This window comes from Panthera pardus, unplaced genomic scaffold, assembly GCF_024362965.1.
Source record: "Panthera pardus isolate Hobbes unplaced genomic scaffold, ASM2436296v1 HiC_scaffold_13, whole genome shotgun sequence".
Classification (NCBI taxonomy): domain Eukaryota; kingdom Metazoa; phylum Chordata; class Mammalia; order Carnivora; family Felidae; genus Panthera; species Panthera pardus.
In genome coordinates, this window is record NW_026526688.1 from 39,473,974 (window position 1) to 39,491,718 (window position 17,745).

A 17,745-nucleotide genomic window follows, 5' to 3' on the forward strand; every position below is an offset into this window, starting at 1 on the left:
TGCACTTCTGCTGGGCCCGCCACATAGGGAGAAGTCAGACACAGTGATGATGTGAGCAGTGTCACGCACTAATGTAGGCCTGGAATAAGCCTGGCCATTTCCTTGCCAAGGGCATGTGTCACTCCATTTTTACGTGGTTATTTTACAACGTTGCCTAGTTAGAGACTTTATATGTGAATGAGGTATGGATGAGAGTCTCTGCACAACAGTTCATTGTGGTGCAGTCCTAAGCAGGACTAATCCACTGTTCTAGAAAAGTTGGTTTTAGAAGTTCTTGAGAATCCCTAAGATAGCAGGCATGAAGAGCACTGTAGGGTACAAACATGATTCAAGGACTGGGAATAAACCTTATAATTAAAAGGAAGTGCTATGAAAAGGTCCCTTTCTCACTGTCCTCTGACAGAACAGTGCATATAATTTCAAGGTGAAGTAGACAGAAAGTCCAGAATGCATGGATAGCATTAAATTATAACAAGATGTAGGGCCTGCCTCATTAGGATCTCTTAAGTTTATATCTCTGTCTTAAGGAAGTCCACTGGGGACAGAAATGTGGGTCTGTGTGGATCAGTTTTCAGCTCCTAGCAGACAGGTGCTCTTCTCCTCTTCTTGTCAACATTTTCTTCTTTACCTGTTCTCTGCACGCTCCTCTAGCCCTCCTTCTCCTGGCCTGCTCCCTGGCATCCTTACTTTCTCCCTTCCCTAAACCCTGAGTTTCTTCTATTGAAAGAAATCTTTCAACCATCCATGCTCCTAAGCTGCCCTTTCTGTCACTGTGCCTGGAACATAGTGGATGCTCAGGAAGTATTTGTTGAACAGAGAACTGAATCCTCTTTTACTTCCTCAGAGCACATAGTTACTGCCAGCCTCCACCTCTTCCCATCCTTTTTGTCTTGTTTTTGTAGCCTGTCCCCAGCCTGTCTCCCTAAAAATACACTCTGAGATCAGACACTGCCTGAGACTGCCCTCCCTCCAGGGTCTCCATCCCCCTTTCTGTGTCTCCATGGCACAGAGCACTGGCTCCCTTTTCCTCTCTTGGCTGTATGGCCATGCATTTCTCCCTAGGCTCCTTCTATATTATGTCATTATTTAGGAATCAGAAGTCCTTTTTTTTTTTTCTCTCTTTTAATCAGAATGCTCTTTTTCTTCCCTTTTGCCTCCCAAATGGAGCACATGCTTTTCCAAGGTTCTCACTAGGCTTCATGACTTTTGCAGATTCTTCTATGCCAGTGGCTTCAGTGGGGTCAGCTATAAAGTAACTTTCAAATTCACACTATCAGTCTCGGTAGCATTTCTGAACTCCAGTGCCATAGTTCAGATATCTACTGATGCTCTCCATGTAGATTGTTAGTAAAGATAAAAATAATTTATTCTACATTTCCAAAATAGCTCATTACCTGACTCCTCAAACAAATTTATTTATTTATTTTTAAACAAATTTATTTTCTTGCTGTCACTGTTTCCGCTTATTACTCCCCTATCCTCCCAGGTAGTAAGTCTCAAAATGTTGGCGTCATCTTTGAGTACTTCCTTTTCAGCCACTTGTAACTTACTGACCTTTCTCTCATTCAGGCCCTGAGTACCTGCCTCCTGGTACCTCATTGCTCCTCCATTCTGTCCCCACTAACTCACTGAACCACCCACCTCCACTACCCTGATCTACCCTACGTGTTATTACACTTCCTAAGTCATTTCTCTGACCTTAGCACCACCTGCACAGAGAAAGTCATGGACTCTTTGTTGATCACTTAATCAAGAACATGGAACTAATATTTTTGAGCCTTTATCATGTGACAGGCCTGTGAGGTCTGACTTACTACCTCTGTTTTATCAGGGAGGGAACTCGGGCTCAGAGAGGTAGAATAACATATACATGGTCACATAAAGAGTTGGTAGAAACATTGGCACTTTACTACCACTTTCTGGCTTTATGCACTACAGGGCCTAAGTTTAAATCATTTAGCCAGGTATCTGGGAGTCATGCCACGTGGCCCACTGGCCCCCTGCATGATCCTCAGCCCATGACCAGGTGATATCTAAAACTCTTTTGAGCTCTCACTGAGACACTGATTCCCGATAGCTCTTCACTGATTTCCTTCTCTGATCTTCCATCACACTATCTTTGTGGAGGTCACCAAACTTACACCCTACTCTCTAAGTTCCATGTTCATCCACCAAAACTCAATTCACAGAACTTCTTTTTACTTCTGTGTGCTTCCAAAGCAATTTCTCCATCCTGTGAATCCTCACCAGACTTAAAGTCTCTTGTGGTTATAATGTATGTTCCCTGGTCCTTCAAACAGATCAGTTCCTCTTTTGAAGAATTTCCATAGCATCCTTTCACAACCCCTTCCCCAAGTTGTATTACTTTTATAATTAAATGTTCAACTTCTGTCTCCAACTAGAATCTAAGTTCCCTGAGGGCAGGGGTTGGTCTGTCTTGTTCATAAGTGTTTACACATATTTACCTAAGTGCCTGGCACGTAGTAGATATGCAATAAAATGCATTAAATAAGTAACCTAATGCCTTGCTGTTTCTCTCAGACTTTAGATGAATTGCAGGACAAATGGCCACATCTGTGTTTTCCCTGTGTCCCCTGCAGCATTTAGCTCATCTGCATTGTGCTCAGACTTAGAAACTCAATCAGTTTTTGTAAAATACACTAAACAGAGTCCTTAGTAGTCTTCCTGCATCTTGGTATAAGACTGAGGGTATCAGGGGTGCCTGGGTGGATTATTCGGTTGAGTGTCCAACTTCAGCTCAGGTCACGATCTCACATTCATGAGTTCTCACAATTCTTAAGTTTGAGCCCCACATGGGGTTCCCTGCTGTCAGCACAGAGCCTGCTTAGGATCCTCTGTCAACTTTTCTCTCTGCCCCTCTCCCGCTCACATGCGTGTGTTCTCTCTTTCTCTCTCAAAAATGAATAAACATTTATAAAAAAACAAAAAACAAAAAACTGAGGGTATCAGAGCTAACATTGGTTTTACTAGAATCTTCTCCATTCTCCCCTAAGGTTTTAGAGAGTCGTGGGGAAGCCCTTGAAGCCCCTCCAGTCTCTGCTCTCAGGCAACATTTAAGAGCTCCTGAGGGTGAGAAGGACTCAGAACAGATACTATTGTCAGTGCCATTCTGTCAAGAGCCCTCTTTTGACATCTGGCTAGATCTGACAATTCTCTTTTTTCTTGCCTCCAAGCCGCAATCTCTTTACCGTCACCATGCTCTCGCCACTGCCTTGCTTCTAAAATTTCAGGGCTCTCACCCTCTCCTCTAGCTGCCTTCTCTACTTATAGTTCTAAGCACCTTCATGTGCCCACAGGCAGTTCTGGGATCTGTCCCCCACCCAGCTCTGCAGGGCAACACCTTCCCATAAGAGTTCTGCCTGCAGCCCATGGAGGGTGCTCTCGGGGAATGTGTCCTGCTGTCCTGAGCATAGCTGCTGGAATCCCTGGGTCCTTCCTGTCTGCCTCCCCTGGCCCTCTGCCACACTCCTCTCAGGGCATCTGTCTCCTGCTGTCAAAAATATTGGTAATCATTTAGGTGAAGGTTGAGAGATGGACATAGTAAAAAATGTTATTAGTTGCCCCGAGAGAGCCTAATAAAGCGAATTTCATGAGGTATGACAGCTTTCTAAAGTTACTGAACCATTTGGCATTTCCTCACACAGAGCCAGAGCTGGCCAGGGCCCATCCCCATGAAGGCCCACTTGGGATTGATCTTCCCTTCAGACCTACTTGCCACTTTCACTGTTTCTCCACTTGTGAAAACAGTGCAAAGTCAGCTTCCTCCTAAATGATACATTTGACTCCTTTTATAGTGAAGATTCTGTCTCCCCTCCCCTCTACCCCAGTATCCTATTTAGAATTTTATTATACTGTAGAATGTCTCCATTGCACTCAGAAGGGTAGAAAGTGCCAAAATAAAAACATATCTCTGTTTGAATAGCCCACTTTTTCAGTGTATCCTGGGGAAACAGTAGGAAGTAGATCAACAATTCATTGGACAGCAGATACTTTAACTGGAAACCTTCACATAATGTACAGAGATGAGACACAATCCCAGTGTGGGTTTCTAACCTATAAGCATGGCCTGGCCTGTGTTCCATCAGGTGCCCTACTACCCATGCTCAACACCACTGGCCAATTTGGGGTCCTTGGGGCACAGGGATCTTGACCCATAACATGGCCCATAATGGCCCTGGGTAGGTCTGCTCTGGAGCTTTTAGATTTAGGGACTGCACCTCTTGGCCTCTCCCAGGTGTGCTTCACTTTCCCCCGGTTTCAGGGAGCGTGACCTGTGTGGCTGCATCTCAGGAGTACGGGAACTAGAATGTAATACAACCCCTGCGACCCATTGTAAACAAGTGTTATTTAAGTAGCTTCACCAAGTATCACACTACCGGTAGTGTTATCTTCTCACAAGCTGGTGTGAATCTCTGAGCAGCCACGTAAATAAACAATAGGAGGGTGACCAGAGCACTTGACCTCTCGTGAACTCCTGCTATGTGTTGGGCACTAGGGGGAATACATGGCATATCTAGCCTGCCTGCTCCCGACAGCAATCCTGTGTCCTAGATGCTTCTACCCCCATTTTGCAGATGAGGAAATTGAGGCTTAGAGAGACTAAATAATTTGTCCAAGGCACACAGCTAGGAAGTGGCAGGGCTAAGAGTTCAATTAAAGCCAGACTGATTCTAAAATGAAAATACCAAACCCTGGAGCAGCTGTGTCATTCTGGGGTTCCAGGAGACTCTCAGACTTGAGAGGTTCTGATATCTGATGTTAGCTCTGTTCCCCTGAAGGTAATGTAAATAATACATGGCTTCTTCCCATATCACCTTCTTTACTTATTAAATGGGCACATTCAAAAGCCATATTCCCATATTCTGCTACAGCTGCCACCCACTGCTACCACCTCCATTGCTCCCTGGGAATGCTGCTGCTTCCTGAGCAGATTGGAAGCACTTTGTCTCATCCAATAGCTTTTTTCCTGAAGACACAATACTTTAATGATGGCAAACATAATAACCCATGACTAAAGATATTTGTCCAATCTAAATTTTGTTTTACTTGCAGAGAATGGCAAATCTGTTCATTGGAAACTGGGAGCCGATAAGGAAGTCTGGGTCTGGGTGATGGGTGAACACCATCTAGATAAACCCTACGATGTTCTCTGTAATGAAATTATTGCTGAGAGGGCCCAGCTGAAAGCAGAGCAGGAAGCGGAAGAGCTCAGGTATGAGATCTACAAACCAGTGAGAGGCTGGCCAGATTATACAGTCATGCAAAGATGCCTCTTCTTCACAGTAGCTGGAGGGAGAGTGGGGTGGGCAGAGTCACAAGAGTAACTTTAGATCTGTCGGGCAAGTTTCTTTAGACTTTTGGTGGTTCCCTTTATTCCCACAATGTGATCAAATCAGCTGTTTCATTTCCTTGCTTGTCACCCCGGGTTTGATCTGGATGTGGTTTCCCCAGGAATCACTGGCTTCACTAGAACCATGCTGGAGCACCAAAGGCTGACACAGCTGAGCATCAGGAATAGAAATAAGAAATGCAGTGACAGTTCAAGCTTCAGGACTTGAAACAAGATTGCTTAGATAAAGGTAGCTGAGTAAGCAGACCTTTTAGGGCCTGTGCTAGGTGGTGGGGATTCAAAAATGAACAAGGAGCTTCCAGTCTAGGAGGAGAAACAGGTGCACCACTAACTTCAGCTGATATAGGCTGTGATATGTGCTATAAGTAAGTTATTAACAAAGCATTAACTGGACCTATGATTCCTACCCACAAAAGAGGTGAAATCTGAATTGAACCTTAAAAGATAAGTAGAGTTTTTCAGTGCAGAATGTCCGGAAGGAGACTGCAGGCAGAGGGCATAATCAAGATCCTTAGTCTTGAATATGTAAGGTTCTTTGGGTGATGATGAGTTCTTCTGAGTGTTTGGGGTATATGTGGGCAAATAGCGGGAGACAGGGCCATGTGCTAAAGTGCTTTGAAAGCCAGATTTAGGACTTTGGACCTTATCCTGTGGATGGTGGCAGTTTTTGAATCAGGAAGAGACATGATCAGCTGGAGATCTAGGAAGGTAACTTGAGTGGTAGCAGTGAGGCAGATGATTGATCCCCTCTGCAGGGTGCCCAGGGTGACTTCTGTGAAGCCTGTTATCCCTTGATGAGATAGAAGCAGACATACGGACCTCAGTTCAGTTCCCAAGGGCTGGTGATGCTGCCCACAGCTCCTGTAACTAACGTATAAATGAGCATGCAGAGATAAACTAATTATTTGCTGCTTATCAGAGGAAGGCAGTGTGCTCTAGCAGTTTAGCTTCTGAACAGGAATTGGGCAGACCTGGGTTCAAATCCTGCCTGTGCCACTATGTAGCCTTGGATAAATAAAATAATTATTTTGAGCTTTTTTGAGTTAAGCAAGGATAACAACCCCTTTCTTCAGGGCTGTTATGAGGATTAAGTTAATGTCTTTAAAATACTAGCAAAGGGCTCAGCCTATTCACTCGGTATCTATTACTGTTTTTCACATAATTTGAATGTAGGCATCTGCTTTGGAAAAGCTATCCATGTTGGAGAGTGTTTTTGATAATTCCACATTTGTTTCTCTTCAGAAAGACTCAGTCCAAAGAATTTGCCAATAGCTTGAAAACGAGATCACAGTACTATGATCTGCAAGCACCAGATACCCTGGAGTCTCAGAATATCTGTAAGAAAGCAGCGGAAGAGGAGGAGCTGGGGAAAGGCTCTAGACTGGCACCACCCCTTGAAGAAGAGAAAATTCCAGTGAGTCTTTCATATCTGTAAACATGCAGAATTTCATAACCAGGGAAGTGAAAGATATTGGGGCCACTGAGATGAATGTAGTTGAACATCAGGCTCTCAGACTTTTCTGGGAAAAATCCCTCCCAAGTGGAAGGCCCTGATGTTCAATTTGACTCTCCTGCTATTTCACAAAAAAGGTAAAGCACCCCTTTTTCATGGACTGAAGTTGTGAAGAAGGAACTCTACGAATAAAATTTTGCATTTTAAGGTATTTTGGGGGTTTATTTTTTCCCTATTATATGTCTTCTATAACGGGGATTGGCAACTTTTTTGTGTGTGAAGGGCCAGATGGTAGATACTTGAGGCTTGTGGACCGTACGGTCTCTGTCACAACTGTACATAATATAATAGATGTGGCTCTGTTCCAGTAAAACCTTACTTACCTAACAGCGCCAGGTCTGGCATACAGGCTGTGGCTGACTGATTCTAGTCCTAGAACGCTGGCACATTTGTGATGTAGATTATTCTCTATCAAGTCTTCCCCTTTTGGTTGAGGACTACACCTCAGTGCCTCACTGGCTTCCTAGGTTCTGCTTGTGACTGTGGGGACTGCTATTTCCTCAACAGAATTTTATAATCAGAATTGTTCTGAATTCTCTTGTGTCTCAGTTGGTTCAAAAAGCTCAGACATCATTTGCTACTTAGGTTATAGTTTGGAAGAACAATAAAATGATATTATGACATACTCTAAACCTTGCCCCTGCTGTAAGAGTGTCATTTGTGCAGGCTGCATGGGTGAAGACCTTGCATGATTTGGCTGGATTGATTGAATCAGTGTTTTTCTTAACAAATACTTACCAAGGGGCCAATACATGTAATGATGGATATTATGGAGCCACAAAGGAGGCACAGGACAAGGTCTTCATCCTTCAGGAATTAGAGGAAAGATTAGAAGCACTTAGTACTAAGGAAGGACATAATTAAGTTCCAGCTGGGTAGAAGGTCAGGGCTTGACTGGTTTGTAGAAGGCAGGGATGGGGGTAGGCCTGATGTCATGGGGATATGCAGAATGTCTGTGGTGAGAAAATGGAAAGCATCATTTGTGGGGATACAGGGAGGAGGGCAGCCTGACTGGGATAAAGTACTTTGGCTGGGACTTGGAAGGTGCATTTGAGGTGCTGATAGGCCATATTATGGAAGAGGAATCAAGCTTTTTTTGTGTTCATTTTCTATTGCTGCCATAGTAAATTACTGTAAACCAAATGGCTTAAAATAATACCTGTTTGTTATATGACAGCTCTTGTGGTCAGAATTCCGACATGGCTTGGTTAGGTCCTTTGTTGAGGGTCTCAAAAGGCAGAAATCAAGGTTTTGGCTGACATGGGTTCTTATCTGGAAGCTTTAGGAAGAATCCCTTACATGTTTATTTAGACTGTTGGCCATAGGAGTTAGCTTGTGGAGATGGAATGTTTGGTGAGATGATTCCTCATAAATTCTTCCACCTCTAAACATTCATGGTCCTAAACAACACCCATAGGCATGACCTGAAATAGAATATTTTTTGTATCACTACAGATGTTAAGGATGGTTTCCATACAGTTTTAATGGATGAGCCTCACCATGGGGTCTGGACTTTCAGATTCAAGCAGAATTTAGGCAAAGATGTGAGGTTCAAGCCCAGTAGTACAAGGCTGAGGTTAATCCAGTCTCATTTCTGGAATTGAGGTACAAGTTTTATCTTTCTCAGTCAATTGGCAATCCTATTCTGAGCTTTTCTCCACAGCCCTCTGCCTGAGACTCAAAACTCTCATCTTTTGGCCCTCCTGGAAAATAGCTAATCTTCTCACAATGTAGAAGAGATTGTGAAATGTAGAGATATGTAGAGAGTTGTACCCTTCCCTCCATGGGACCAGAACACTGAACAGCCCAATGTATAGGTTTGCATTTCGATCGTTTTATACCAATATAACAACGATTTACTTTATTTTTAAATTATTTTTAAAAATTTATTTTATTTATTTTTTTATTTGAAAGAGAGTGCATGTGAGGGGCAGAAGGAGAGAGAGAGAGAGAGAGAGAGAGAGAGAGAGAGAGAGAATCTTAAACAGGCTTCATGCTCGGTGCAGAGCCTAATGTAGGGCTTGATCCTATGACCCTGGGATCATGACCTGAGTCAGATGCTCAACTGACTGAGCCACCCAGGTGCCCCAACAATGATTTATTTTATATATTCATTAGCAGATGGAGTCATCCAAGGAGCTGTCTTGTAGAATCATAAAAGATTTGCCCCAATTCTAAGAGTGAAGAATTTGTTTCACCCTTAGAGTCATGAGAAGCAAGTCTGGGGTGGGGGGCGGGGCGGTTTGACAATAGTTGTTTGACCCCCACTTCAGGGTTTAGAAAACTTGGAGTCCAGTCTCAGAGCAATTTTCTACACACTCAAATAGTCATGAAAAATTTTTAAAAGAATATACTTATATTGATTTAAAATTTTCATTTTAACAAATGGCCAGAAGTAAGACTGCCTGATTCAGAACCGGGTACTGTGAAACCGTACTGCTGACGCAGGAGACCTCTAGTCTGGAATGGAGGCTTCAGTCTTCAGAGGCAGCTCTGCAACTTGGGGCAGAATCCTGTAAGGAATCAAGGCCCCCTCTAAAGTAGGGATTAAATTAGCAACACAGTTTCTTTACAAAAGAAGCTGAGAAAATTTATCAACATGAGGATGTTTGCCCAATACCATCTGATGGAAGCAGAAAGAATTGTCCCCTGAAATCCTTCAGTTATAAGATGCTGTTTTATCGCAGGCCCAGCCTTGGTCCTTTTCATTTTTCAGATGAAGAGTTGGAGGCCACAGGAGCCTCAGTGGTTTGTGTATTCTGCAGAGGAGGCTGAAGTAATGCCTGGATTAGAGTTGAATGTATGGTTCTTTTTCTGAAAAGCTATTGCCCTCTACGAAATACCTACCCTGTTCCTATTTTTGGCAGTGGTGATAGTGCTTGGGAAACTCAGAAATAGTGTTCTGCTTAGTATTTAGTGAAAGTGTTGTGGTTCTCAGTGGATCACAGTGAACACTGTGTTACTGGGTGCCTGTCGCTGAACTAGAGGTGATGATACATATCAGCATTTAGCTGTCACCCAGCCAGGTTTTGAGATATGCAGGTGGGGAAGCAGATGCCATTCCCATGCAAAGACAAGTCTGATTGGGAGTTAATAGGAGCCAGAGAAAATGACAGATAATGCACTGTGTGAGGCTCCCTCTCCCTGGGGAGTTTAGGTGAGAACTGGAGTACTCCGCAGCTAAGTGGAAATTCTTAGGGATCCTGGATGTGGACAGCCAGTGTTTTCCCCACTCTGTGCGAGAGAATTTGTTTTCCCCACTCTGTGCAAAACAGTTGTGAGTGTGGTTAGGAGAGTGGCAGAATATGCTAATTCAAAGATAAGCCCCTTTGTGTTTCTCTGTTTATATGTAATTTGTAGGGGCTGGGGAACTTATTCATTAATCACTAGACTGACTGTCCTTGCCCCCAAGAGGGACCTTGAATGAAACTATATCTGCTCACTTGTAGATTTTATCTCATTTGTTATTTTTGTAGAAATGGCCTTCAGAGTAGACCCTACTGCAAAACAAAAGATTAAAACATTAGAACACAAACATCTGGGATTCAAAGCATTCCAAAAAAAAAAAAAAAAAGCCTTGAGCAAGATTTTTTCTCTTCATATCTTTAAAGAAACAGAGTTAGAGATAACACCTCTTGCCTCTCTACCCCTACTTTGCACATATGCACATGTGCGTGCACACTGTCCCAAGACTCTGATATCTGTTTTTATATCTGTCATTTTACTGTAAGATCTGATAAAAAACATGCTACTAAAATGTACACTTTGATTGTTAATTTGACACTGAAGCCATGGTGGTTATATTTTTAAGTGTTATTCTAACTCCTAGCTTTGTGTTCCCATTAGCAGATAGCAATGAAGGAACAACCTATAAAACTATTTTCAGACATAATGAAAGACTTCCACTTAGGTTTTCCTTCTTCCATACATCACTTCCAATCCAAAGTTAAACGTGCTCTCAGAAACCAGCAGTTGTCTAAAACCGGAATTTGGCTGTTTGCCTTGATAAAGGAGAGATTCAGAAGCAAGATACTAAGATCAAGACCACTTCTTTAAAGAATAGAAAAGAATATGCTGAATTGTTGGGTTTTTTTTTGGACCTTTATTCATCTCTAAGTGCTACTTATAGAGCAACCAAGTTTTGGTTATACGTGGCTTGTGCGTTTTGTAAAGGGTGAACGGTAGTACTAAATCACAGTTTTTCTTAGGTGATTTAATCGGGGACATACTAAAGCTTGGTGAGTAGGCGGGTGGAGAAGTCTGCACCCTACCCCAGAGTAGATGCCCTGTGCCTGGGCTTGGGAACCATTATGGCATTGCCTGGCTCTTGTATGCAGACAGGCATATTGCCAATCCCTAAATGGGAGTTGGGTTCACACTTATAATAAGGAATCTCAATGTAAATAGAATGGGAAAATGTGTTCCTGAAATGCAAGCTAGAATTTTGAGGATTGAATTGGATGTGTTAAATAACAAAAAACTGAGTAAATTAAAAGAAAAATTTTTAATGTTTATTTTTGAGAGAGAGTGTGCGAGTGAGCGTGAGAGGGACAGAGAGAGAGGGAGACACAGAATCTGAAGCTGGCTGTAGGCTCTGAGCTGTCAGCACAGAGCCTGAGGCAAGGCTCCAACTCATGAACTTTGAGATCAGACCTGAGCCAAAGTTGAACACTTAACCAGATGAGCCACCCAGGTGCCCCTAATTGAGCAAATTTTAAAGACCCAACTGACTTTATTAATTGGTTCATGAATTGGGCAACATCCTATCCAGCAAGTAGAAGGGAGCTCTAAAGGGTTTTGGAAAAGGAAAGTTTTTGAAGGTAGAAAGGGAATGGAAAAAAGAAACTATTAGCAAAGAATCCATTGTTTTAGACAAGCTCACCCTTCTAAGGGGAACAGAGTGCTCTGTCAGTAAAATTCCTAGAGCTGACCAGGAAATTCCCATTCTGACTGCTTAAGGTTACCTTTTTGGGGGTGTGAAACTGCAGTTATGTTAGGTAGTAAGTCTTGGTTTACTGACTTAGGTCTCAAGCTAGGCAACGCCATTTTGGGCCCATGGTTTTCTTTTTAACAGGTGTGAAGAAAAAAGACGGATAATCCCAAACCAGTAACTGTTTCCCTTGATGTATATTCTCTTCTAGTATGCATGCAGGAAGCAATATTATTTTTGTGAGAGACAAAGTATTGGGTATGCTAGGCAAAAACAGACAAGGGGTTTGTTGTGCTCATTTTATTAATTCAAGAGTGGAGCCATAATCAGAAAGTTATATAATTACCCAAGTGGTTTCCATGTAACGTAGTAGAATTTCATGGTAGACTATAGAATAAAATTTTATAGAAGATAGAATTACAAAATCCTAGGGCCTTAGAAGCCATTTAAACTGTTATGCTTTTAAAAACAGTATGTTATAGGGCATTGGAGTACTCAGTCAACCAACCAGCTCTTGATTTCTGCTCAGGTCATGATCTCATGGTTCATAAGATTGAGCCCCATGTTGAGCCCAGCATCATCCTCTGCGCTGACAGTGAGAAGCCTGCTTGAGATTCTCTCTCTCTCCCTCTCTCTCTTTGCCCCTCCCCCCGCTTGCATGTATGTTCTCTCAAAATAATTAAACTTTAAAAAATAAAAAAATTTTAAAAATGGCAGATATAGCCTATCACTGGGTTGGATATGAGAATCAATGAGGCAATATATATTGAAGTGTTTTGTATAGTATTATGTATGATATAAATATTATAGTTAGGTTCCTATATTCCCTTATGTCAAGACTTCCCATATCAATCATGTTTTTAAGACTCTTTTCTCTCTTAACAATCTTTTATTATTTTATCCTTATACTTTATATTTAATAATTACTTTATTTCCCTTGCTTGTCTTCATTTTGTTTTTCATGGAACATATATCAGGTGTGTCCCTAGTGAAAATGTAAGGGCAGCCTTTGAAAGTCTTTCATATCTGAAATGCTTTGCCCTAACAACCCCTATTGGTTCTGCATTATTACATTTTCCGAGGATGTCCCTGCCAGTTCTCCTATTTGCACATTGCTGTGAGGGGTTATAGGGGGAAGGTACAATGAAAGTGGACAGATGTTCATTCAGTATACAGTTCAGTGCTCTAATATGGACAAAATAAACTCAGACAGTATATTATTTAAAGATGTTCCATAAAATTACACACAATATTAGAGTCTGCTGTACTTTTAAGTCAGGCTATCTAGTAGTCCATGTGCATAGATTTTACTAGGAACATTGTTAGCAAAGTAAGGAAAGACTCTCTAGGGTCTCTGTTGTCCTAATTCATGTTTCAGTAAAATCATTCCACAGGGACCATGTACCATATTTTCAACAGTAAAATTGATTGTCCCATTTTTCATCTTGTTAGTTTAGTTGGACTTTGAAAGATATCTCTACCCCATATTATCCTCCTTCATAACTTTATCAAAGCAATTTCATTATTCTGCCTCTCTCATTATTTTAGAAGGAAAAAGCTAAATCCCAGTATGCTCAAATGCTTAATATTATAATCATCGTTGGGAAATTTTATTTAAAATGGCTGGAAATACCAGGATATGATTATTCCAATGACCTGGTTAGCAAAATGGGTGAGTTATAGAGCATCAATTTTCAGAGAATTTTAATTGTCTCTCTTGATTAATATTAAAACTAGACTAAATATTTTATAATGATTGAGAAAGTGCTTCATGAATTTATGGTATGTTCATTCATGCACCAAATATTTATTGAACCTTACTAAGTGCCAGTCACTGTTCTGTTTGCTGAGGGCTCAGCTATCAGTGAATTAAGCTGACATAGTCTTTGCCTTCATTATTCTGACCTTTTATCCATTAAGGAATACCATGGATTTAAGAGGTGTAAGAACAGGATGGCTAAACACTTAATCTAGTAATTTTTTTTCAAAAGGAAACTCTTGGTTTTAGCCTGTTAATTCATCATTTTAATCTTTACCATAAAAATTGAATGCTAAAAATCTTATGTTTATTGGAGTTTTCTGGTTTATTTGCAGTTAATAAATTGCATAGCCATACTTTTAAACAGAGTATTAAGTTAAAAGACAGAACAAACTGTTTTTCAAATCAGCTTTTTTAAATGTTTATTTATTTATTTTGAGAGAGAGAGGACATGTGCATATATGCATGAGTTTGGGAGGGTCAGAGAGAGAGGGAGAGAGAGAGAATCCCAAGCAGGCTCCATACTGTCAGCACGGAGCCTGATGTGGAACTCGATCCCATGAACTATGAGATCGTGACCTGAGCCAAAATCAAGAGTAGGTCGTACAACTGACTGAGCTACCCAGGCACCCCTCAAATCAGTTTTAAAAGTGAATATAATTAGAATAATTCTCATGGGACACATAGTCTCTGGGGGAAATATGATTTGTAATCATGTAATACAGATGTTGCTACAGTATCTTTTGATAATCCAATTGCTTATATAGATTTGAATTGCCATACTTCTAAATTTAACAGTAATTTGTATACACAACAGACACACACACACACACACACACATGCACGCACACACACACGCACTACCCTTTGGTCAATACAGATGCTCTCCACTCCCAGATCTGGTTGGGCCTGCACTGACTAGAAGGGACCATTCTGACTCAGTGTCTGCAGGAAGTCTACTACCTTTTGATGCCATTGGCTTTCAAGTTTTCACTTTATTTTGTGGAGTCATATTCTGTGGCAGTTTTTATTTTTAAATAAAGGGGATATGAAGCAGGTAAGATTGCTTTAACTGTGCCCATAGAGTTTCAGCAGCTGCAGAAGCCTCTGTAATGTAGCAAATGGGAAGAGGGTGCTGTGGCTTGTAGGCATGAGAACAAGCACACATTCTCTCTGGGACACCCCGCGGAAAGACTGAGCTGTAGACATCGAGAGGACATGGTTTCAATCTCTGATTTCCTACCTATTAACATGTCACCTTACCTCTTTTGTAAAGGGACAGTACCTGCTTTGATTCTCTTATAGGATTGATAATGAAGGTCAAATGATGTATCGGACTTGAAAGTGCTTTGAAAGCAAAAATTATGCAGGTATGGGTAGTTTTCCTCTCTTTCTAATAATAGGAATAATTAAAAAGTATATTCCCTGGAACATAGCATCATATGGAAGCTGCAGAGGGGGCATGGTGCCTTCTCCAAGAAGCCTCTTCATCTTCACTCTGGGAATGTTGAGTGGCAACAGCATTCCTGAGATTGTCTCCATCTGGTATTAACATCATAAATAGTCACTTTTGAGCCAATAATCTGGTTGTTTTTTAATAAAGGAAATCTTGGATCATACTGTTTTCAGTCTACTATACTGAACTTGTATTTCATGTATTTGTAGAATGGGTAAGTGTATCTGAATGAACCCATTCTATACAAGTCCTCATTAGTTCTTCATATTATTTTAGCACTTTGGAATAATGGCAAATCTTGGTTCACCTTGAAAACTAGAATTTTTATATGTGGTTCTTGGTATATGTGAAGAGTTTTTAGAGTTTACCATATATTTTAGACTTATAGAAGTACTTCAGTAGAAGTATCAGGTAGTTATTAACTGGGTGGTTATTAAACTAATTGAAATTATTTATGCTCTGACTCCTCTGCTCAAGAACCAACTCAGAGCTTTGGTATACTGAGAACAGAACCTAAAACTTGTGACAAAGAAAGGATGTCAAATCTGATGGCACCAGCAGATGGTGCTGATGGTCACATTATCCCTTCAGTTCCGGTCCATTTCATTGTCTGGCTCATTTGTCTGTGCTTAGTTTTGAATTATCTTTTTTTTTTTTTTTTTTTTTTTAACATTTATTCATTTTTGGGAGACAGAGAGAGAGAGACCATGAGTGGGGAGGGCAGAGAGAGAGAGGGAGACACAGAATCTGAAGCAGGCTCCATGCTCCAAGCTGTCAGCACAAAGCCTGACGTGAGGCTCGAACTCAGGAACTGTGAGATCATGGCCTGAGCTGAAGTTGGACGCTCAGCCGACTGAGCCACCCAGGTGCTCCCAATTTTGAATTATCTTAAGAGTATTAATAACCCCATCATTTCTGAGAAGTGCAAAAGCAGTGAGAATGTTGAAATGCTGGTGTCGGGGAAGGATTTCCTCTGCCCTTCGAGGTCCTTCTGGCCAGAATAAGAATCAAAGTGACACGAGACAGACTAACAGGAGAAAATCAAATTTAATTTCCTATGTATGAGAAACCCACACAGATGTGGAAATTCTGAAGACAGTCAAGCAAAATGTGGTGTATATATCATTCTGAACTAAGGAGAAAGGGGCTCTAGGGGTCTGGGACTTCCTGCAATTCACAGGATGATAAAAAAGAGTAAATGTTTGGTAAAAACAAATGTTTTCTGGGCCACTCAGAAAGAATGAGACACAGAGGACATTGATCAAACAGGCTCTGCTAGATTCCTCTCTCTCTGCTATACCTAGTTCATAGTGTCATGGAGTTATCTCTAGTGACAGCTCTCTTCCTGGAGCAAGACCTCTATCTAAATTCTTTTAAGTAGTTGAGGTGGGAAGGTAACGAGCTTTTCCTGAATCTGCTGGGTTTTGATTGCTTTTAACTCAAAAATTACCTTCATGCCAATGTAGTCCATCTTGGGGTGGTCTGCCCTTGGTGGTAGATAGATAATATAGGAAAAAAGATAATAAAAAAAGCAAGTGGTAAGGAAACAATGCTGTATGTGCATATAAGATGAATCATTCAATTGAGCAAATAATTCTAAGGGACAAAGAATAACTCACACAGTATGCTTCAAGTGCCATGCAGATGACAGTAATTGGCAAGTGATGGGGGAAAATGGTTTGACAAAGTAGAATATATGTTAGAAGAGACCTGTCCAAGCCCTGTTAGCCTGAAGCTAATTCAGGAAACAACTGAGAGTCTGCGAGCTTAAAGGCTGAGGGTGGATGAGTGCTGGTGACAAATCCCCAGTCCAAAGCTCTGCTGGCTGCCTAGGTCCAGGTCCTGCTACAGACTAGTGGCTGGTTCCATAGCTAGAACCTGAGTACAGTGCTTGAGCAGACAAGGGAGGGTGGTTACCAGTCTCCTAATATTCTTTTTCTTTAAAGTTTTTTTCTTCAATTTATTTATTTATTTTGAAAGAGAGAGAAAGAGCCTGAGTGGGGGAAGGACAGAGAGAGAATCCCAAGCAGGCTCCGCACTGTCAATGCATAGCCTGATACAGGGCTCAAACCCACAAAACATGAGATCATGACCTGAGCCAAAGTTGGATGCTTTACTGACTGAGCTACCCAGGTGCCCCCCTCCTAATTTTCAACATAGAAGAAACTGATCCTTTTTGCAAAATGATGTCCCACGGATCTTATATCATTAAATAAAGGGAGAGGGAGAGTGGGCCTGTTTTTAAAGCTCACATTCCTTATGGTGGAAATTTATTCAGAGACTACAAATTCAAGTTCTTCAAAGTCATGTTGGACTTTTCAACAGACATGTATAAAATCTGTTAAAACAGTTCTAACCTGTTCACAGATAGGGAACTGGCTACTATACTATTCTGTTTTAGATGCAGAGCAGTTATGTATCCTTTTATAATATTAAAATAAAAATGAGATAGAATATGGTAGGTAGCAATTGTGAAACCTATAGGAGTCATTATTTTGCCAAGTAATAAGCATAAAGAAACATTTTGACCTACAACTCATTTCCTATCATTGCAATGTTGACATAGTGGGAAAAGTATAAACTCTGGCACTACCCAGCTGTATGATGCCAGAAAGCTGTACAACTCCTCTGAGATTCAGTTTCTTCCTCTGATAGTTGGGTATTGTGTTGTCCATACATCATAGGTGCTTGAGGAATAAAAATAATACTAAGTTAC

General features: G+C 41.2%; 1 protein-coding gene across 5 annotated transcripts in view; it reads left to right on the top strand.

Moving 5' to 3' along the window:
- Positions 1-17,745, top strand: part of SH2D4A (SH2 domain containing 4A) — a 59,716-nt gene that overhangs the window by 11,424 nt on the left and 30,547 nt on the right. For all 5 annotated transcript variants that reach the window (XM_019440596.2, XM_019440598.2, XM_019440597.2 and 2 more), the window contains exons 3-4: positions 5,074-5,233; positions 6,614-6,785. In XM_019440596.2, the coding sequence (XP_019296141.2) occupies positions 5,074-5,233; positions 6,614-6,785 (332 nt within the window). The remainder of the gene's footprint in view (positions 1-5,073; positions 5,234-6,613; positions 6,786-17,745) is intronic.